General features: G+C 40.0%; 1 protein-coding gene across 1 annotated transcript in view; it reads left to right on the forward strand.

Annotated features, from left to right (window-relative positions):
* Positions 1-20911, forward strand: part of DPYS (dihydropyrimidinase) — a 33116-nt gene extending 12205 nt beyond the window's left edge. Inside the window, exons 5-10 of the mRNA XM_009276305.1 lie at positions 3450-3606; positions 4611-4752; positions 6772-6914; positions 16918-17125; positions 19137-19242; positions 20771-20911. Coding sequence (XP_009274580.1) covers positions 3450-3606; positions 4611-4752; positions 6772-6914; positions 16918-17125; positions 19137-19211 — 725 coding nt within the window. The 3' untranslated portion in view covers positions 19212-19242; positions 20771-20911. The remainder of the gene's footprint in view (positions 1-3449; positions 3607-4610; positions 4753-6771; positions 6915-16917; positions 17126-19136; positions 19243-20770) is intronic.
* The last annotated feature ends 2719 nt before the right edge of the window (positions 20912-23630 follow it).

Below are 23630 nucleotides of genomic sequence, written 5' to 3' on the forward strand. Positions count from 1 at the left end.
AGAATATACAAAGCAAGTGATGCACAATGCAATTGCTCACCACCCGCCGACTGATGCCCAGCCAGTCCCCGAGCAGTGGCCCCCCCGGCCAGCTTTCCCCCAGTTTATGTACTGAGCATGACGTCACATGGTATGGAATGTCCCTTTGGCCAGTTTGGCTGTGCCCCCTCCCAGCTTCTTGTGCACCTCCAGCCTTCTCAGTCGGTAGAGCATGGGAAGCTGAAAAGTCCTTGGCTAGTGTAAGCATTACCTAGCAACAACTAAAACATAGGTGCGTTATCAACTTTGTTCTCATCCTAAATCCAAAACACAGCACTGTACCAGCTACTAGGAAGGAAATTAACTCTATCCCTGCCGAAACCAGGACAGGAGTGCAACTAAAAATGCCAACTTTTTAGCTGGCTCATGCAGGACAGCTCAGGTCCAGACTGTAGATAGCTTAATTGATGTAATGCTATGCCTGATTCAATAAACCCTGCCTTGCAGTTCTGCTTCTTTCAGATTATAGCTGGTCAGTGAGTATCTTTGCCCCGTATGACCTTATCTTAAGTGCTTCTGAAACTCACTAGAATAAGCACACAGGGACCAGTTTTTCAAGCCTGTAAATGTTAGTTGGTGTTTCTCAAGATTATGACTCTTTTTGAGTTCTGATACGTGGTAAAATAAATTGCAGTTGCATGTTCTTCTTTGTTATAAAGAAATTTATGTGAAAATAGCTCTTGCCAGCCAGTTTGGGCATCTGATGAAGAAGTCACAAAATCCACAGCTATTTTCCAGCAGCTCAGACACGTCAGAAAGACCAAACAGCAGAACACTTTCTGCTTACTATTTATATTGAATGCAGGAAAACATAACAAATGGAAAGACCTGATTTATTACTGCATTACTCCAGTTTTATGCCTATAGGCAGAAGCCAATTGAGCTAAAAGAACCTTAATGCAGAATTTCCTTGTTGTCAATCGAGCTAAAAGAGCCTTAATGCAGAATTTCCTTGTTATTTGGATTAAAGCAGAATCTTGATATTATTGCACCCTTCAGTGTGGCTAGTCACAGTCCAAATGAAATGCAAGAAACTGCATGGTCAGCAGAAGTGTCCAGATGTAGTCCATTGAAGCAGCAGTGTTCAGTCACAAAATCACTTGAGGAAATGGCTTGTACTCCTTCCCACTCATGGGAACAAGGAGAGCTGCTCAGGTCAAATTCTGACTGCAGAAATACTGTCATCAGTTGTGGTACATGAGTTAGAATCAACTCAGCATATACAACTGTGAGCTTGGAGACCTCCTTTCATTTTTATGTTGTGAAACTGAGATAAGAAAATTATTTATGGAAGCTAAACATATACTCCTTTCCTACCATTTTAACTTTTATTATTTATAGCTATGTCCTAATGATTCATAGTTTAGGTTTGGATGGAATCAGCATGTTTAGATGCATTCGGAAAGACACACCCCACACCACACTTCCTCCTCCCCCAATTTCCACTGACTTTGCTCATGAAAAATCTGTCAAAAGTTTAATAGGTAAATATAGGAGATTGGTTGTATATGCAGGACTTTTCCTGTATATATCTAGGTTTGTGGCAGCCTGCCCTCAAATACTGTGTTTGGAGTTGCCCAAGGAAGGCCAAGATCCCCCTAACTCCTGCAGCAGCTCTGCGTTAGGAGAACACTAATCTGACTCAAACCTCCTGATTCACTGAGTGGACGTATCACTTACATGGGTGGCCTCATATCCAGTGCTTTAAGTTTGAAAATAAGATGCAAAAAACAGCAATTAACTGCTTAAGTCATGATTTCCAGTCCAAAAAATGGTGGTGGTCTCCCTCTGAGCCCAAGTGTAAAGCTATAAATATGTAGATAAGCGGGACTGGGAGCTTAGAATGCTCCAAGCCAAAGTGTTAGTACAAGACAAGCATGTACAGCATGTCGGAGCATGCTGAGATGGTTATAGCAAATTAATAATGCTAATAGGGGGTCTTTAGGTTGTGGCAGAAGTCATACTATGTAGTACTTGGAGTAAATGTACACTATAATAATGTCAGAGCAGGTTTTGAAACCTTGTAGAAATAACTGTAAACTATGGGTTTTAAATGGTACGAGGCCTTTTTGCAAGTCTAGCACAGAAAATTTAAGGAATGGTACTACTGCAGTGGGAAATATATTTTGAAAAGAATTGAGCTCCACAGTAGCTACCTACGCTAGTGTAGCAGTTATAATCGAGTAGCTCACAGAAGTACCAGAATCTAATGTACAGAGAGAAATCTGTAAAGGTTTGCTTTGCCGTTTTCTGAAAGTACAGTAAATGCCTGACTTACTTACATGCAGAAAGCCAGAAAAAGGTCACTGTCTTGTATCACCGAGCAATTACCAGCTGAGCCCTTGCTGGGGTAATGTAGTGATAGTTCTAATAAAAATTGTCCCTGGAGTGAAATCTGGGATCTGTAGCAAGATACCCACTGTCTGTAGGGAGCAGGGGAGGGAGAAAGCTCTTGCTGGGATCCAGCAGAAGCTGCCTTTAACCAGCATCAAGCAGCCTATGAGTGGGTGTGTGAGGTCCCAGCTCGCTCTGGTTCTTTGGTGACTGTCACAGTGAGGGGCATTACCACCTGTGACCTACAAAACTGCAAAGTGGCTGGACCACCTCCTCAGGGAGTGAAACATCTTGTTTTGTCTCCCATTTTGTTCTGATGAGTTTCAAACTCATGTTCCCTAGGAGGGAAAAATAGTTAAAATATGTTAGCTCTGTCCAAAGGCTACCAGCCAGTCTGGGCTGGCATCCTCTTCTGAGGAATTTGGCATACTGTGCAGCAAAGGATTAAAGATTAAAATTTGGGAAATAACTTTTAAAATTAAATTATTAAAATTATTAACTTTTAAAATTAAATTATTTATAGTTTTTTATTTGGGAAATGTTTTTACACTCTTTAAATTTATGTCTGGTGCCATATTGTTATTCCTGGAACAATTATAGCCTAACAGTTAGAAGTACTGCCTTGCAAAGTCTGTATGCTACATATATTATTTTATTAACTTGCACTGTTATGCAGTCAATAATTTCAGAGCACCAAACAGGTGCTACCAAGAAATACATGGATCATGAACATAATTAATGCAACTGAGGACTCTGTTCCTTTTGAAATCTCAATCGCATGCCTGGTAAGCAATATGTAAAACCCACTATAATATATCTGTCAACAATTTAATTAAAAAACTTGCCCAAGCAATGTTGTTATGAGGAAATATATTGGGAGGTCACCAGCAGAATATTCAGAACAGAGATGCTGTGTTATAGCTTAGTTTATTATGTCCTTCCATATGTTGGTATTTAATTTGAAACACTCATTCAAATTTAAATCCATTGCCACCAAAAAGATCCGGAGCAGAGAAAATACAAGATACGCATTTTTATATTGTTTGATGATGATACTATTGTTTTACATTTTTCAGGAAAGGTGGTTTATGGGGAGCCTATTGCTGCTAGTCTTGGCACTGATGGCACCAACTATTGGAATAAAGACTGGGCTCATGCTGCAGCATATGTCATGGGGCCTCCACTGAGACCAGATCCATCTACTCCTGGTTTCCTCATGAACTTACTGGCCAAGTAAGCAGATGAACAAACAGTGACAGCTGATGCCCAAATACACGGCAAATTCTGTCTGGAGTATGTAATAACAGGTTGATGCCCTGGAGATTTTCTAAGTACAGAATGTTACATTATCAGGAAGGAGAAATGGAAGGTGAAACCATAGATGAAAAACATTTTTTGTTACAGAAATTAGAAAGTGTTCAGATCTTGTTTCTCTGAACTCTTGTGGCCTTCTGTCCCCATTTGATTTCAATCAATAAGCCTTGCCTTGCTAATACTGCAGCAAAAATTGAAACATGACCAGGGGGACAGTAAGGCTGTAAGTCGGTCAGAAATGTGTAAGAAGTGGGGTCACAGCTAAGAGTTCTGGGTTTTGTTGTCAGCTGCCTTTTTCACTTGAAATTTGGATGCTGCATAAAAACTAAGCCTGCTGACTTCTGAAGGTAGATATAAGTTGTCCACTTCATAACATCTCCTTCAGAAGAAAATAGGAACAGAAATATCCTTCAGATACTTGCAGTTAACAAAATGTGTAGTTTGCTGGTATTTCATTACCAATAAAGCTTAACTCCACAAAAAGGTTGAATTTGACCAAAGAGTCTGTGAAGGTATGCCTTAATACTGACTGGCGGTTGCGCAGATACGTAGTAATTTCACAGGGTATATGGAGTGACACAGTCTAAAATTGCTCTAAGTGAGGATGGGACCAAGCCCTTTGCTCTGGGCAAAGTGGGACAGTCCTCCGTTTGTGGGACACCTTTGACATATCCAAAGTAAAAGTGTTATTTTTGGTGCTCGGTTTCTTCTGAGGGGTTTCTGAAGAGGAAACTGCTTCATGGGGAACTGGCTGTTACTGTGGAGCTACTCTTGGGAGTATGGGACTGAAGACAGGCTGGCAGGGCATACCAGTTTTTCCTTGCAGAAGGGATGGCTGCATCTACCCTGCCTTGCAACAGATTTTCCTATGTGGCACTGTCTGGTACATGCTCTGATTTGTAATGAACTTTGTTTCTCTGTAGTGATGACCTGTCTGTGACAGGGACTGACAACTGCACCTTTGACATATGCCAGAAAGCTCTGGGGAAGGATGACTTCACAAAAATCCCTAATGGAGTGAATGGTGTGGAAGACAGGATGTCAGTCATATGGGAAAAAGGCGTTGTAAGTATATCAAGATGTCTGAACATGGAGGTAATTGATTTCTCCAACAAAATATAATCTCTCAGCAGTATGAACTCTCCAGTTTTATCAAGTGTATTTATCATTGGATAACTCCTTTGATCAAATACCATAACAGAGTCCTTACTAACTCTCTCTTTATGGTCCTGGGAGATAGAGGAAGATTCTTAGTGCTTAAAAAATAGCACTAGAGAATCATTTCCATCATTTAGCAGCAAAGGACTGCTATTGTTTCAGTGGTAGTGCACAGTACATTTACTTGCAGCATTTTTTCCAACAGATGAAAGTAAAAGAGAAGAGGTGCCCACAGTTTTGACTTGGTCAGTTCTGTATTTTCTCCTCTTTGATCTCTCTCAAATGTAGCTGTTGCAGGAGCTTCTACACTGGGTGTGTGCCTGTCAACTTCTAATTTGTGTTTTCAGCCAGAGGAAACAAGCTAGAGATAAGAAATGCCTCTCTAATGCATGGCTCAGTCCTGTGATATGATGAGATGAGCACCTTCAAGTCCCATTGACTTCAGATTTTCAGTGCCATCACGAGAATGCTCAGTGCTTCTCAGGACAATGCCCTTCAGGCTCTAAACAAATACAAATATGAAAGCTAGTGGCCAGGCTTTTTGGATACGGGGTGGTCTGATGAGGGGGGAGGTGAGGCAATCTGGTGAGGAATCTGCGGCTTACTGGGTGTTACGATCGCTCTGGCTAATACAATACTGTTAAGTTCCAGAGGCTCTAGTTCAGCTTGCTTTCTAATGAATATTAAGTGCTCTTGCAGTAGTGAAGTCTTGTTGATAATGCACTGTGAAGCATATTTATTTGTCACAGTAGAATTATCTACCTCACATACTTGGTAAGGATGTGGATCAGAATCTCTCTTGTTTATCTGTCTGTACTTGGGATTCAGCTCCAGTTGGTGTGTACAAAGCAGACTTCTGCCTATGTTCACCTGTGGCATAGCTCTAGTGTGATTATTGATGGTGTAAACTGGAATATAATCTAGCTTCTGGTTAGTATGAAAGGGTGACATGAATATGTACATCAGTGCTGCTTTTGAACAGTGTATCCTGTTGGGCAAGATAATTTTTCAAAGGTTCTTCAATCAGTGATATCCTCCCTTATCTTACTCATAAAATATTACACAACTGTGAGAGTTTGTCTGGAAAGCTTCCCTCCCTTCCCATACACCATTATTTAGAAGAGCAGTGTTCACTTTCGTTATGCTTTTCTTCTCAGATGACTGCTCACAGGCCACCATACAAACATGTTTTTATGACATGCTGATTCCTAGACTGACCTATGCACAATATTACTGCCAGTGTAGCTGGCTTTCCAAGCAAACAACAGTCACGGGGGCTGGATTAAATTAATTATGTAGCAGTGAATAGTCCCAAGACACATGCGTATCCATTGTTTCTTGCCATTTTGCTGATGTGTCACACCAGCAAATCCGGTTTTTATACTACTTGATCTCAAATATTTACTGAACAGTACTATCCTCTGAAGTTATGTTATTGCTGAAGAGATTTGCAAATCACCTTTCCTATATTACACATTGTGCCTTGCCTTTCCTTTATCATCTTCCTGGCTCTCCTTAATACTGTCTCACCATTTTCCAAAACCTAGATACTTGAGAGATGTTATGTCTCCTGAGGAAACTGCTGAGCAGGACTACAGATTCAAAGCCAGCTAAAAAATTTGATTTCAGTTGACTTGGGACTGGATCCACAGAGCGTTTGGCTTTAAAGTTGTCTTTTTTCCCTTTGCTGTGGGATAAAGTAAGATAAAGTTATCGTATCCAGTGAATGTACATTGCAGTATGTGCATCTGAGACAAATAGTTATTTTTATTTCTTTTAAACTCTTCAGTATGACATTTAAAAAAAAAAATTGATGTGATGTTGGCAGAGAGCTGTCAGTCATCCTAGCCTTTTAAAGAGCAGGAACTTTTTTTTTATTCCTTGTTTAAAAAAGTAATGAGTTTGCTTTTGTGTACTCTTCTGCAGTACAGTGGAAAAATGGATGAAAACAGATTTGTAGCTGTAACCAGCACAAATGCAGCAAAAATCTTTAACCTTTACCCAAAGAAGGGAAGAATTGCTGTGGGTGCTGATGCTGACATCGTAATTTGGGATCCCAAAGCTACAAGGTATGTATGGTTAGTTAATTCCTCCCACCCAGCCTCTCTGCAGGAAAAAATATCTCAAAGCCTCTGTACAGATATAAGCCTTTGCGGTGAGGTTTTGGTGTTTTTCAGCAGCACTTCACGTGAATTATTTACAGGTTATTTTTCTCCTACAATAGTGTATGTAAGCAGAGATCTTTGATCTCTAGATGGACTTTAAAAAATTCTCCTAGATCGCTGACCAAGTGCAAAAATAACACGGTCTGTACCTTATGCTACCAGGGCTTGGTATCCTAAGAGTAAAAATAACCACTTTGGGATCTTAGAGTAACTCTGTTAAGTGCTAGAGTATGTTTAGCTTCCTCCCACTGCAAAGAGAAGGGAGAGGACCCTGTGTTCCTGCAGGATGACCCATTGCAAACTTGTGTTTTGAACTTACAGCTATTTCATGCATATTCAAAGGTGGTCAGGATAGGTGGTGAAAGTGTGGGGTCTTGCCCTCCTAATGTCTTCTCCCTAGCTGATAGAGCAAATACAGTGGTACAGCCAGGAGTGAGCTTAGTTCTGAAACTCAAGCAGTGCATGCTTATGCTTTTATTTAAGGAGTTTTCTGATTTTGTGCACAGTAAGTCTGCTAGAATAGAGCTTTCACACCAACAACAGATGCACAAAAGGTGTGCTTATGTCTCACCCTGCATGGCTTGATGCCATGCTACATTTTTGCTACAAAGGGCATGCAGTGTCTTTGTGGGAGCCTCAACTCACACAGCATACTGTGCGTTACAGCTGATTCCTGTCTTCAGGTATATTCACACCATCAGCCAGCTCCATGCTCAGGCCACTATAAATATCTCAAGAATTATACATCTTGAGTCTTGCTCTGGCTCTTGTGCCCATTCTGGTCTTGTTTAAACTGCCTGGAAATGGTCTGGCAGCTGGCTGTCACAGAGTCAGCTCATCTGGGCAGTTGTCTTTCTCAGCTGAGATGCCTATGGGCTGTGCGAGTCGATCTCCACTGTTTAGGTGCTGAGCAGGTTAGCTTAAATCTGCAGGCATTTTAACAGCCGAGTCTTGCTTCTGACCACATTCAGCAGCAGCAGCAGGTCAGGAGGTGTGCTGGGATGGTGCTTTTGTCTTGGGCTCACCTCTAGTGAGCAGTGTGAGCATACAACTGCCCTGAAGGCACACATTGACCCTCCTTGAAATCTCTTCATCAGTGTCATCCAAATAGTAAATCCATAGACGGTAGCAGTCACTAACTCTAGATGAGCTTTGTGGGGTGTTGGGCATGATGATGGTATGGCCAGCTTTCATCAAGGTATCACAGTGTTCGGTTGTTCCTAAAGCCTGAGCTGTTGTAACTCAGGTGGCATTAGGTTTTCAGCTTTTGTTTTTTAAAAAGCAGACTTGAAGACTCTTTTCATGGTAGAGGAAAGTTTTGAAACATAGCTGGGCAAATCTGATTTTGGAAGCCAAATGGAGGAGAAAAAGCCCTAATCCTAGATTTACCTTACACAAACAAAATTTTCTTGACCAATCTTTTGGTTTTTGAATTTGTGATAATGCAGTTCTCACTCATTTCAGTATATTCATGGGTACGAAAAACATACGTGAGTGAGAGAAAAAGCATTCTGTGTTTTAAGCTGCAAAGCTTGAGGACATGGAGGCTGCTATTCAGAAGTCCCATAAAAAACTGGCAGCACCAGCAAAAGACGTTTTGGGAGTGTCAACCCCAATAAACATAGAGGCCTGCCCAGCCCTGGGTCAGAGAGATTTTCATGTGCATTATGCCTTCCGGCATGTTGAGCAAGCATATTTTGAGATACTAGCAATGAGCTATTTGAGGACAGTGGAGCTATGAATTCTGATTAAAAAAAAAAACCTGAAGGATTCTTTTCTGAGCTCACTTCTGCTCTGCCTGGGGACAAATGAATCTAGAAGGATAGCAGAGTTCTGACATTGTCCTCAAGGTGCTTTGTCAGCTCCTGAAATTATTTATCTTTTTGCCTCCCAAACATTCCTTCTGCCTCCCTTCACTGTCTCCTGAGTGCTCTAATTGCCTTTTTGCCCACTGCAGCTGTGAAGGTGCAGTTTTTCTTCAGATATGTTTTTGAAACATTAAACTGTATTTTCTTACTGAGCAAGCTGATTTTAAGTTCAGCCAATACTTTTTTTTCTGATCTGGTACTGTTCCCATTGTTTATCCCTTTGGCTTTGCTGGGAACAAGCCTCTCTGCAGGTACAATTTTGTGAACTACATGAGTAAGTATAAATAAATCTCACTAGTGCTTGTCTATTCATTTCATTACAAATCCTGAAGAGGGCACAAACAGCCCAGCAGAAAAAAAGGATCTAGTAATGGACTTCAACCATTTAAGATATCATACGAGATGCAGCCTCATGTTCTTTTGTTGACTCTGGGGGAGTGATTTTCAATTTCACAATAGGCTTGTTCCTCTTTCTTGCAAAGTCCTTCCTCTTTTGAGCATGACTTTTTCTCTTGTTTGTAAATCTAAATCTTGTAAGAGGAAAATGCAATTTTCCAGTTCTGATTTGATGCTCTGTTGCTGTAGTCTTAAAATACTGGCTGATACTAGCTTAAAGAGTTAGACAATTGCTGAAGTATTGCTGTGAGGAACTGGTATTATCACAATCTGTCAGAGGAAGTCTATAGGGAAGATTCTGAAGTCATTCTGAAAGGTAGTGAAGCTCTTCAAAATATGAAAACTTACATCCCTACAAAATTGGCTGCATTTCCCCTCCCACGTCATTGCACCACAGCAACATGTTGGGTGCTATCTGGGCATTCAGGATTCTCTCTTTCTAGGTTGCAAAAACCTAGTGAATTCAGCGTGACAGCTCTGCAAGCTGGGAGCAATTGCAATTCAAGTTTCCATTTCCAGCACTCTGCCACTTTAGCTGAGGCTTTCCTTCTACGAGTCAGCTTCATTGACTGGCCTATTTCTGTAGCCTTTTCTGGTAATTTCTGCAGAAAATATTATATGAACAGTTACCAGATTTGCTACTGTATTTAAAGGCTTCTAAATACTGGTTTTAGCGGGTCTGCATGAAAGCAAGCAGTATTGGGAAGAAACACATTAAATGTATAAATTCATTAGAAACTGCATTAGAAAAGATGAGTTGTGAGTTCTGCTAGGTTAGGTCTATTTCTTAGCTTCCTTATACTCATTGCATGTTCATTAAAGAACACACAAATACCAAAGGGACCTGTTGGTTTATTGCAGCCATGTGCTACCAAACATCATCTCGCAGACCTCAACACCCTCAGCATCCCAAGTACAGCCTGTGCACACAGGATTGTTTTGTGAGAACGTCTTCAAAAAACGCATGTAGGCAGCAAATGTGTACTGACTGTATCATCTTATTTTAATCTGTGCTTTGATCAAGAATGTTCACTGACTTCTTTCAGCTGCACACAATTAATATAACAGCCCCAAGTCTCTGAAAGAAAAGCAACTGTAACGACTGTTCCAGAAGAAGAGGGCAGAGTAAGCAAGGAAAAGGGAATGTCACCTGTCAGCAAGTCAGCGTCCTCTATAGCTGATGCCTTTAGCTATTTGAAAGCAAGCAAGAATACAAAATCTCTAGGGCTTGTTTCAGAAATGCTCAGCAAGGAATCTAAATACTGCAGTACCCAATTCAGACTGTGGAGAGAGCTGAGCATCCCTTGTAAAGTAGGGGCAGAAGGTGCTGAAGATCTCATAAGAGACATTCAGCTCCTGGCAGATATTAGGGCTCAATAAACTCACTGTAGCCTGTCAGAGCCTTGCAAGTAAGCCCTGGATCAAGCCCCAAAGGCAAGATCAAACACCTGTAGGGATAAAAAACCCGTCTCAAATGGAGTTTAACTTTCTAAGTCCAGCCACTTCATTATAACAACATGCAGTCTGGGAAGGCTCACCCACAATTTTTTTTCCACTCACCAGATATAGCCTAAAAGTTAGCTACTTTTGAATGCAGAGGCAGAGCTGGCTGCGCAGGTAGCAGTGTCTCACCCCATACTCCTTGGGCTCCGCTGGAGTGGCCCTCTTTGGCAGGCCCAGCATGTGCCCCACGTGTGCCAGTGGAGCTGGGCTCAACCCTGAACACAGCAGTGATGACTGCAGCCCCAAGCGCACCGCTCCTGGAGCGGGGTCCCTGATTAGCAGGGAAGGCAGGAGTCCTGAGGTGAGGAGGAGAGGGAGGAAAAGGCCATGTTACTCTGTAATCTACCTGCTATGACATGACTAGGGAAGATGTGGTTTCTAGCCCCTGTTTCCAGTGCGTTGTAGGGGAAACAGTCACTGGATGCAAATCAGTGAGAAGTCAGCGTGCCCCAGTCTGCTGGCATATGTTCCCTCAATGCCTTTGCTTGTGTGTAGATATGTTCATGGATAAATCTTTTGCATTTGTTAGAACCAAAATCTGCAGCCTATGTCTGTCACATTTGTAGTCAAGTCTTCAGCCTCAGAGGCTTAAGTGGGGACAAGTTACAACATTTAAGCACTCTTTGCCAAGCAACTGCCTGTAATTTTTCATAACATAAAAGAGGAATAAACAAAGATGTTAGCAAATGATTAGAATAAATAATGCTGCAACTGTCTTACTCTTTTGATGAATGAGCATAATTTTGAATACTGAGTGTATGGATAACTGCATCGAGACACAATGAGGCAAAATGAAATAATGTGGCATACAAATATGTATGCATAGGACAAGTATTTTCTGGCATTTTCAATAGCCCCATATTCTTTTGCACCAAATATGTATGCATAGGACAAGTATGTTCTGGCATTTTCAATAGCCCCATATTCTTTTGCACAAGTGCAAGCCTATGCATGCATGAATGTACACTAATTCACTAGAATCAGAGTTTCTGTCAAAGGCCTGTTATCTCAAATTAAAGGGACATGGAGAAAGAAACAATAGGCACAAATTACAGGAAATTCTATTTAAACATAAGAAAGAACTTTTTTTTTGCTGTGAGGGTGATCAAACAATGGCACAGGTTGCCTGAAGAGATTGTGGACTCTACATTTTTGGAGGTACTTAAAACCCAACTGGACACAGCCCTGAGAAACCTACTTTGGCTGACCCCTATCGGAGCAGAGGGCTTGGAATAGATGATCTTCCAACCTCAATGACTCTCTGGTTCTCTGAACTGTAACAAAATAAGCCTCTCTGAGAGACCATGATGTATGTTTCCCTAGTAACTTGCTGTCTCACAAAATGTCAGCTGCTCTCTTTAGATAACTGAATCTTAAAAATGTTACAAAAAAAAAAAAAAATCTTTCTTATTTTCTCCTTATATAACCTTGCCTTTTTCTCCCCGGTAATCACTTCCAGATCTTCTTTAGTCATTGAATAGACTCATTTGTATTTTCCTCTCTTTTTATGCTTTTCTGCAAGCTTAATTTCTCATTACTGTTTCCCTCCTGCCCGTTATACAGTTTGACAATTTTCACTTCCATCCCATATCAGCTTGGAGTGATTGATAGGACCAGACTGATGGTATTGTTGACAAATGAGTTACTTACCATAATCAGAAAAATAATTTTGTTGTCATTCTCTACCCATCTTAAAATGATGAATTTTAGGAGATATGATTGCATGAAATAAAGATCCCATCCCTCAGATAAGTCATTTTGACTTGGCTCCCAAACATTGACTTCCTACCTCTTCTTGCATCTGTTATTTTATCCACAAATCTCCTCACTTCATATGGCTACTCAAAAGCAATGCTTATTTAAAGATACTGCTTAAGAGGCTAGGAATACAACTTTATGAATAGTTGCTTGCATATATTTGCATGTGCAGTTATTGCAATTCCTTAATATAAAATAGGCCATGGGGTTTTTAATCCACGTTATAGGCTTATAGCTAGCATTTTTGCACATAGATTTTAAGACTTCTTTTTCTTCTCTTTTTCCCCCTCCTTTGCTTTTCTTTTTAATAAAACTGACTCTAACAGTAACAAAGTTCAACTTAATTATCATTATAAATGAGTGGTGGCTCAGGACAGCACAGAAAGATGAACCATCGATTTATTTTTTTCTAGATTTTAGAAAAGCAGGTTAACAATATGGAGAGTTCAAAGGCATCTGAAAGTGATGTGAAGAGGCAACTTGCAAAGGCTGATACTATCCTCAGCAAACTGGCATTTCTCACCTACCCCCAGCTCCGAGAAGCTTAGAGATTCTGCACTGTAAGTGCTGAGAGAAGTTGCTTACAGCTCAAATACTCACTCTTACATAAGTTGGTTTTCTATGGCAGCTGTCAATGAAGCAGTTGTTTTCTCTTCAACAACAGACTCAAGTCATTTTAGCTGCCTTTATTACTATGTTTTAAATTAATTAATTAAGTAATTATAAAATAGGTGTCCTCCCTTTACTGAGATGTTGAACAGCTATTCTTGCCTAAGGGCTATCGACTACAGAATTCCTTCATATTCCTGTGCCTGGAATTTTTCAAGAAAACTGTGAGGTAGGCATCCAATTTCCATTGAAAGTAACTACATTCTTCCTTTTCTTACGCCCCTTTTGAAAATTAAAGTGATAATCCTCACAGCGCTCAAAGTTTAGGTTCTAGAGCTCACTCTAGCCCGACGTCCACCTTCACTGGGCTGATGCAGCTTCATGTCCTATGCATTATGAGGGGTAGAAGATTATTCTAATATCTAATGGTTTCCCTTCATCCGATTCCCCTTCCTGCCTGACTGTAACTCACTATTTAGTATTTCAGGCTCTGACTGAGACGCAGACATATTTATGATGCTCCTGGGTTGTGTTTGACTTGAAATGAAAACTGGTACCTCTAACTCCTTAAAAAAACTTCAGTGCATAACTTTTGAGCTGACCACCTGTACAGTCTTGAATTTCACCCTACAGCTTGCTGCATTAGTCTAATCTGATGCTCTTTTCTAAATTTTAAACTTCAGTTTGTAGTTTATTTGAATATAATATTCTAGGTGTGGCAGTAAAGCCCTTTCTCACATAGAGCATAAATAAATACAGGATTACTAGTCCCTGAATCCTCACACAGTCAGAGAAAATCTGGTAATTGCTCTTAGACTAAAATAATTGCTATTTGACTGTAAATTAGTTGGGCAGAAGCACTGGATTGAAAAAAGACAGTTTCAGAAGCAGTCTTCCTCTTTGGTACTAGAGGAATATCAATTTTTATATTGATAGCCTAAAACCTCTTTGCAAGACAGGTATATTAAAAGCAGCTGAAGTGAATTACATGGAGACACTGATGTAAGTAGGAAAAAACCAGGGCCTGATGTCTCTGCAGTATTCTCTTTGTAGAGGAGAATGTTCTTTTAAATGTTGAAGTAATCATTTTGATCTCAGTCTCCGTTTGAGAAAGGGGTGTCTGAAACAAGAGCCACTGTAATTTATAACCCGAATTAGAAAATTTTACAAATTTTATAAAAAAACTTCCAGTTCAGGATTTTGAAGTCTGGAGTCAGAATCTGCTTTCTGATGTTGGGTAACCCCTTATGTCAGACATCACTTAGGATGCTGGAGACAGCTGTTACGTTATACTTCACTATACTTCGCTATGGTGGCAGAAACCAAACTCTTGGTTTCTTGGATTGTAAGTGGGTTACAGCCATTCTTGCCATCAGCCGAGTGGTTGATAGTGTTCAGACATTTGGAGCAAACATTGGAATTTCACTAAGATTCCCAGCAAGCTGCCTGCTACTGAAATGGCTGATAGAGCAGCAAACAGTCTGTTGCATAAGGTTGCCGAGTGGTGAGCTTCAGACCCAAGCATACCATCTAGTTCTGTTTTAATCGGTTGCTCACTTGCTACCTGAAACTTTCATTGCCATTGATAATGTCAAAGAGTTAAATCTAAACACAGATGAATTTTGGTGATCTCCATGAGGGAGAATGCGCTTCACCTTCAGAAAGGGCAGCGTGATCTAAAGCTTGTTTCAACAGAAAAGTTATAAATGAGTTCTATGTGAGTTTGTTGTTGAGACAAGCTCTGGGAAATGTGTTTTGTCATATTGTAAGGTTTATCTGTACAAATGGATATTTCTTTTAAATGCGCTAACTTCCATTCATTTTGTATCTTTTTATGAAGGACGTACTTACCTCTCAGGCATGTTTACCTCTAGTGATCCTGCTCTAGCACATTTAAACAGCTCACATGTTGAGTTGAAGGATCTTGCTTATTTTTCTGTTTGTTTGCTCAAATTACCTTTTCCATTTTTTTTTCATGTTCCAGTGCTATTGTGCAAATAGATACGATGTATACCCAGAGAATACTAAAGATAATTATATTACAGTTGTTCTTACTTACTGTTCTAGCAATTGGACCCATAAGGGTAATGCAATAAGCTAGAGGAATGTGTTCACAAACTCTTTGTAGGGCTATTATAACACCCATGGATAAACCTGTTCGACAGTATTCATAGGACTGGTGAATGAAAGAGACGTCAGATTTCTATTGCTCGCTCTTTCCACTGTGAATCTACAAGATGATGCTGATACTGATGAGCAGGCATGTATAAGTTTTCTGCCCAAGGTGTGCTGAATAAGGAAAAGTTTTTATTCCTATGGGCAGATTGGCCACAGAGAGTATTTCTATGTATATAGCCTTTGAAAAGTCAGTTGCCATCAAGATTTAAATGTAGCCCTTAGTAGAACCAATTTCTCTTAGTTCAACAGAACGATATGAAAGGCAAACTAAGTATCTTTTCACAAATTCTTTTTTCCTCTATACAAGTAAACATTTGACATATTTGCTAAGTGAATACTTTTGAAAATGGTTACACTTGAAGAAAGATACAGATTTTGTTGTGGTTTTCTTATTTTGAGAAGGATGTTAACTGAAGTTTTAAAAAATTCTTCTCCAAATAGATCAATATTTTAATCTATTAATATTTCATATTAGTTTTGACTTTGATAATTCTTTTGCAAAAGATGTAGTCTCTGAAATAATGTTAATGCTACATATGCATGATAGGTTTTTGATTGTGTGAGCACCCATTCTGGAAAATTCTGACTGTTAGCCAAAAGCATGAAGCTTCCTTCCTTTCAGAAATCACAGATGACAAAAATGTTATAAACTCTCCAAATTATAAAAAAAAATTAAAATGTCTGTAGATTGGAAAAATGAAGTTAATAAAATAATTAACTAAAATTCAAAATCTTGCAGCCCATTTTAGGTACAGTAGATAGTAAGTAGCTCAGTAGGGAAAACAGATAGTAAAGGAAGTATACACAGCCTTCACTTCCAGATGTTAATGTCAGCTCTAGCATTGGGTCTGCCTTTAATGTAGCCAGTTAGGGTTGGAGAAATTGGCTAGAAAAATGGTGATCATAAAGAATGACGTCTGTCCATAAAGAAAGCAATAATACCGTAGCTCAAATTAGTGCTGTTGAGGTCTAAAATTGTAATTTGCTAATACCCTTGTAGGAAAGGTATGTAGAAGTGTGATGTTGTCATTATTTAGCAGCATCGAGATATTTGGGCTGTCAGTCACCAGATCAATCCAGCTCACATTAAGAGTTACCAAAATTCATTACCATCTCCTGACTTTCCAGTGAAATAGTCTTTGTCTTATTCGTGAGTCTCAATCTTTGAAACATTGCAGCCATACTTTTCAAACTTGAAATTGCAAGTCATTCTAGCTAAAAGGTCAGAGCTTTTTCTGACCTTACCATGCATAGATATTTGCTTGACAAGACAGAATGAAATCATGTTATCCAAATAAAATGTTACAACCTGATTTTTTTCCTACTAATCTCTTTCTAGTGGAAAATTTTGCGTTTCAAGGCTGCAGGGTTCTGTCCTTTTAACTCCCTCTTCATTCTTTTGAAATGCAATTACTGTTCAATGAAATCTTAATGCTCTACCCTATTTTTACAGCTGTTCCATGATGTACTGTACAATGTCATAGTTTAATAATGCTGCTAATTTTTCTTCCTTTATCAATTTCTCAAAATTTTATAATGAAGCAAAATGCAAGGATCTCAGTAATTTTGGGTGTTGTTTTGTTTTGTAAACACAGGACAATATCTGCAAAGACACATCACCAGGCCAACAACTTCAATATATTTGAAGGAATGATCTGCCACGGAGTACCAGTTGCGACAGTTTCAAGAGGCAAAGTGGTTTATGAAGGCGGAGCTTTCAGTGTCACAGCCGGAGAAGGCAAATATGTCTCCCGTCCACCATTCCCTCCATATGTCTACAAACGAGTCAGGCAGCGGGAGCAGGTTAATTAAACTAATAAATCTCTGCAATGCTTTGTACAACATGAGGGTAACTAGCTCTTAGGAAGAGAGGTTTGGGGATTCAATGGTAATTTCCCTTACTAATCAAAATCTGCCAAGGTGGGAGGAAATGAAACTAAGGACTCAATTTTTATTGCTCTTTATCTTACAGAAAAATATCATAGACTGGCTCCCACTCTTAGGGTAGTCTGTACAGCTCGTAGACTAAGCCTGGGTACTTTTTAATAAACACGTCCCACCTGCAATAAAAGGGGACAAAGTTTTGCTCATGGGTAATGTGACTAACTGCTAGATTTCATCACTGATTTCACTGCAAATCAGAGAGGCTTAACATCATATGCAGGAAGAAATCTTATACTGAAGAAGAGATCAATACTTTTCTAACACTTTCATGGATCAGATGTTTGGAGCTAAACCCTGTAGAATATTGAACGCTTGGCTCTGTTCCAGCAAGAATGTGTTAAAAGCTGAACATGTGCAAAGTGCACTGCTGGACCAAGCAAGATAGCTCTGTTCAAGCTCTTGTTCTATATTTTTTTTTAAAGAGAAATATTGCAAAATACATGAAGATTGAATTTTCAGTGCCTATGTACCATGCAAGCATTTGTGAAGAATGCTTTTGAGTCCTTAGTGTTACTTATTGTGGGTAGGATTTTCAAAAGCACCCAGACTAAGTATATTTGAAAATCATAACCTGAATCGGTGGGATTCACTGCAGGATCTAAAAGTTGAATCAGACTAGCGTCAATGTGAGATATGGCCCATTGAAATGGTTCCAACATAACTCTGTGTGTTTCTTCCTGCTGTTGTCTTGATGGACTGAGAAAGGCATGTAAAAGTGGCTGAGTGAGCCTTTCCTCCACACTTTCACAGGAGTTAGTGGGCTAGCTGCAAGTTGATACACATAATACAGTGGATAGGCAGGGAATTCCCCTCATGAGCACCCAGTTTTTCCATGGAAACTAAGAACAGAAAACAGATGATTGCATTTTGGGATTTTCCAAACATAAAGGAACACATGGGTTTTTTGTACCAGTATGAGTCAGTGTAAATTAGATAAACTACAGATATTTTCACTTGCATTATGTTAGCATCTAACTATGCTGTTTCTACTTTGCTTTGTATTTTGAAACCAGATTCCTCATTTAAATCTGTCCAGAAATTTTCTATATTCTATTCACCTTTTTAATGTGAATGAAGGTTAATGTTTCTAGGGGAAAGGAAGGGTGAAGAAAATAATCTGTGCCTGGACTTCCCAGACCTAGTAGAAAAGCGAACCAGTAGTCCTAACTGTGAATTTGTCCAGAGAAAAGATCTTCCCTTTCCACTGAACATTTAACTGAATTTAAACAATTGCTCCAAAGGTCATGCAATTCCATGGCCAGCTGCAGATAAGATTGTCTCACAGGCTAAATAGTGAGAACTGCTCATCTACGGTAGACTGATTCTGCATTTTTAATCTAGATAGATTCTCTTTGCGGTGTTCCTCTTAGAAATCATTGTCCTTTGGATCTATCTTCAGTGGGATATGTATCATGCACAAAGTCATATGTGCCTGTGAGTCTATTTAATCCACTGGACATTGAAGATATTTGGTACTTTGTTAATGAGGGCTGCTTATTATTATAGCACTTTCTTTGTTGTGCAATGTTGATCCCTCTGACTTTTAATGCAAAACAAATGCCAGGTAGTGGTAATAGAAACTAGCTGTTGAAACCAGATTTGTACTGGCATTACACCAGCAAAAACTTGGGGCATTCCTTTTCATGTAAGAGAACATCCTGCAGTTACTAAATGCTCCTGATGAAAGCTGAGAACTGAACAGTTTAATCCCAGTGTAAGGGATCTTTTCAAGAGAGAGGTTTGATGAAAGTGTTGGGATGCATAACATACAAAGCTGGGTTATCATAGGACTGCTATTTTCATTGTGTACAATTAGCAATTGCAAGAGAAAGACAAGTAATAGTGAAAGATTTGAAATACTTTATTGCAGGTCTGTCAGCCTGTTCCTGTTAAGAGAGCACCATATACAGACGTGGTCTCAGGAACATCCGTCACACCAAAATAATAGGCTCATTCCCCACTTTTGGCTCTTGCAGGTAACTGTCTCTTTTGATTAGTGAAAACTACTTTACTTAATGCTTCTCTGAAATTTCAAGAAAACAAAAGTGCAGCAGGCCATCTAGCTTGTGACAGGCTTGTCTGAAATAAGCCCTCTCAGAAGCTGAGTTGTCTTGGTATCTTTAAATTTGATGAAAATGTGTGGCAACCCAAGTATGGAGGACCTCTTTCTGCTTGGAGCCTCATTTCAAAAGTTCAGTTGAGAGAAGCAAGTAGAGTTTAACTGCTAGACTGAGACATGGGTATGAAGGCCCTTAGAAAACCTGAGTTCAGTTAGCACCAGGAGTACAAACAAAGCATAAATGTTTGGCTTGCAAATTTACAGAAAAAAACCCAAAAACAGCTTGATGTGAAAAATTACATTCTCTAGTGTCCCTGTGTTACAGACAGTAACTCTCCACCAATTGTGCTGTTTGGGTTAAGCTGATAGATCTGTTTTGCAAGGACTACAGCTGTCTTCATGCAGTAGAGGCGCTGCTGTCAATGCCAGCAGTGGTCTAATGGGTGGTTGAGCTGCTGTAAGGTTCAGTGCTGCTAAGGCTCAGTGCTGCTTAACGGGGGAATAACACCAGGCATCTCCCCTTCCCTCCTCTCCAGCGTGCACAGCGCGTAGCTTGGTTATTGACACTCCCTCACCTGTATATGCTCTGCTGCTCGGTAGATCTTTCTGTGGGCTGATTTACTTGCTAAGCCAGCAGAAAACAGTTAGCTTCCTTTTTCTGGGTTAGTTTTCTGTTGGCTTAGTGAACTGAATCTCAGAAGAACCTAGCAATGATCAATGCAGTGCAACATATGGGTGGGATAAGGCAGCTGGGGAGAAGGACTAGGCGACACCACCTCACTCTTTAACTGTTTAACAAGCAGAAGAAATGCTTCAGGAAAAACTAAGAGAACTAGGTAAGACCTTCAGCAAGCACAATTGAGACATGATGCTGCTGTATGCCAGCTGCAGCTGAAATGTTGTCTGCTACAGCAGGGGAGTTGATTAATATGGGTCGGGGGGGACAGTGAGTGGCAGTAAACATGACAAAATCCAGGCTGAGTTTTTGGGTGCATATGTGTACCAACAATGAGATCAGCTAGTTTGAGAAATTATTTCCCAATAGATGGATGTAAAGCCCCAGTTCGCACCTCACAGAAAATGGGTCTGTTCTTAGTACTAATTAATATGAGGACAGGAACAAACCTGCAATGGTGGGAGGGTGAAGTTAGCTTTTCCACATTTCATTGTATCATTCCTTTAAAGCTACCTCACAGTGAACCTCATCCAGGGCATTAGTAGCAGCAACTGAGTGCAGCATGCTGTTTGTTTTCCTCTGTCATAAGGGAGAAAGCTTTTGTAATAGAGAGGAGTAAAGGCTAAAGTTGCAATAGAGTGAGGGAGCAATAATCATTCTTTTTAGCTCCTACCACTCTTTCTCCATTATTACCTCTCTGAGTGACAAATTGCAAAGCAGAGATTTTCTTTTGAAAGATTATATCATATTGTCTTTTTCTTCTCTGTAGATAAAAGCAAATGAAAATGACCCTGCTGTCCCCACCAAAGCAGTGCATTCTGGGTCCAACAATCAGTCCACAATCAACTTCTCAAGAGCCAACGTGAAACGACAGTAACCAATAAACATTATACTGGGCTTCTGCATGAAAGTTGTCATTGCAATTTCTCTTCAAAAGAAATTTTGTTATTAGAACTGGAAAATTCTTTTTAGAAAATGGAGTAATAATAAAATAACTACAATTATAATGTGGCAGCAGCTCTGTAGGTTCTTACAAGTAAGTAAGTTTGGGGATGGCATTTCTTAATATTTATTTTAGAAGGTATCAGCCAACCTATAAAGTCAAAGCAATGAGCAATGGCCTTTAAGCACATTTTCTTCATTCTTGCTCTGTTAGGTCACAGGAGATGAATCCTAATTCTCTAATTTCATGTTAGGAAGATCTCTGTTGTGTTTAGCAATGCAGAGAATTCTGATAGCAGATGCTGAATTTGATTTTTTGTTTTTCCCTTCCTGGAAGGGGTCAGGTACAGAAAAATGCTGATTCAGGGGAACTGTCAGTATTTTAGAGCTGCTGCTATATTTTGTCCCTGCCAGCTGCACAGCCAAGCGTTTATTGGTGTGTTCAAGTGTTTCCTTTGTTACACCCTACGCAAACCTATGCTAACCGAACTGATGAACTCACCTACAATACTGTTTTGTGTTCTGGCTTTATGGAGAGACACATACCCGTAACTTGAAGGCTTATGAAGTGGGATCACCAGAGCAAGAGCATAATGCATTAATTTCAAAAAACTTTTTTTACTGAAAATGTGAGTTTTTTCCTGATGTAACTAATACTTTGTGGTTTTTTGTAGGATAGGATTCCTAATTTAAAAAAAATCTCATTTGCTCAATTTATCTGATTTCCCATTTGGGAGGTAATTGTATTCTTAGAACCATGACTCTGTTACCATGTCTAGACAGGTTTTGCCTCAGAAACCTAGAATGTTGTTTAAAGTTGCATTTTCACGTGTGATAGCCCTTCTTTTTGAGCAACTGTCACTGGGACATATTTAAGAGAGAAATGAGGCCCACACAAAAACACCTGTACAGTGTTTTGTCATATATTGTCCTATATGTAGAAGCAGTATAACCTGTACTTCTGGGCAACCCATGGGCCAAACAGGCACAGAAAGACATTCATATTTTAAGACAGGCACAGAAAGCATATGATAATTATTGTTATTTTTAATTTGACAGTGGAAGGCAGACTTGTAGTTCCTGCTACATTCATAGGCATACAGTGATGTATGAACTTGTATGAGAAACAAACTTCTACTAGATCTGTAGTTCTTGTCTCTCTAAATAGCAAAGGAGAATTTTTCTTTGTGAGATGATGGAGGATAATCATGGGGATGTTCAGGAAGAGCTAGCAGAGGTTCCCATTTCTTGGCTTGTCTTTGGGGTGGCAGAACAGCAGAACCAGGCATCCAGCACTATTACAATGACTGTTACAAGGGAATGGGGTTCACTGTTCAATGTAGACTTCTATACTGCAATGGTCTGCATCTGAGTTTGTTGTCTAGTCTCACTCTGTAATCAACAGAGAGAAAGGTGCTTCTGGAACACTATTCATCGCTGCATCAAGATCTAAAACAGGCTAGATAAACCTATCCAGAGTTGTTCTCCTTCGGGATGAGATGAGTAGTTTTCTTGCAATGCCAATTTGTCTCCACTGACTACAAAGAGAATACAGTGTGACTATGGTGCAGATGTCTACTGTGCAGCCGCCTTCCACCTAGCCCGTCTTTGCCTCTCAGAACTGGAACTTTCTGGTATGAAGGATGCCTGTCTTGTCTTATGTTTTGTCTCGTTAAGAGTGCATGTCAACCATGAATCCATTCTTTTTAATTAATCTTTTGCTACCTTGGAAGAAGAGCAGAAATTTGGGAAGAGTAGGGGAAAAAGCAGGGAGGAGAAGGGACCTATTTTTACTTTTAATAATAACTTATATTTGTGTGGAGTCTTTCATCTGAGGCTTCAGGTTTTAACAATTATTAGAGCCTTGCAATTGCATGATATACCTGTGAGACAAGTAAATGTAATTAGAGTAAGTTTACAGTTGTGAGAACTATGGATGCTCAAAGCTCTGAAATCACTCAAGTGATTGAATATATGTAGTTGCCTGATGTTTAACATCCAGTGTTGGCTTAAGTGAGTTGCTCAAGGCCAAAATGACTCAATTATAACAGAAATGAAACCCAGGAGTAAAGGCTGCCAGTCCTTTGGATACTGTGGACGTGCCCAGGACTTCCAAATGTCCTTTGGGCTCTTGGGACACCTACTGAGGCCATAGAATCATAGAATCATAAAGTCATTGAGGTTGGAAAAGACCTCTAAGATCATCGAGTCCAACCATCGACCCAACACCACTATGTCCACTAAACCATGTCCCTAAGTGCCTCATCTACACGTCTTTTAAATACCTCCAGGGATGGGGACTCCACCACTTCCCTGGGCAGCCTGTTCCAATGTTTAACCACTCTTTCAGTAAAGAAATTTTTCCTTATATCCAATCTAAACCTCCTCTGGCGCAACTTGAGGCCATTTCCTCTCGTCCTATCGCTAGTTACTTGGGAGAAGAGACCGACACCCACCTCGCTACAACTTCCTTTCAGGCAGTTGTAGAGCGCGATGAGGTCTCCCCTCAGCCTCCTTTTCTCCAGGCTAAACAGTCCCAGTTCCCTCAGCCGCTCCTCATAAGACTTGTTCTCCAGACCCCTCACCAGCCTCATTGCCCTTCTCTGGACACGCTCCAGCACCTCAACGTCCTTCTTGTAGTGAGGGGCCCAAAACTGAACACAGGATTCGAGGTGCGGCCTCACCAG

Source organism: Aptenodytes forsteri, unplaced genomic scaffold (assembly GCF_000699145.1).
Source record: "Aptenodytes forsteri isolate BGI_AS27 unplaced genomic scaffold, ASM69914v1 Scaffold385, whole genome shotgun sequence".
Taxonomy (NCBI): Eukaryota; Metazoa; Chordata; class Aves; order Sphenisciformes; family Spheniscidae; genus Aptenodytes; species Aptenodytes forsteri.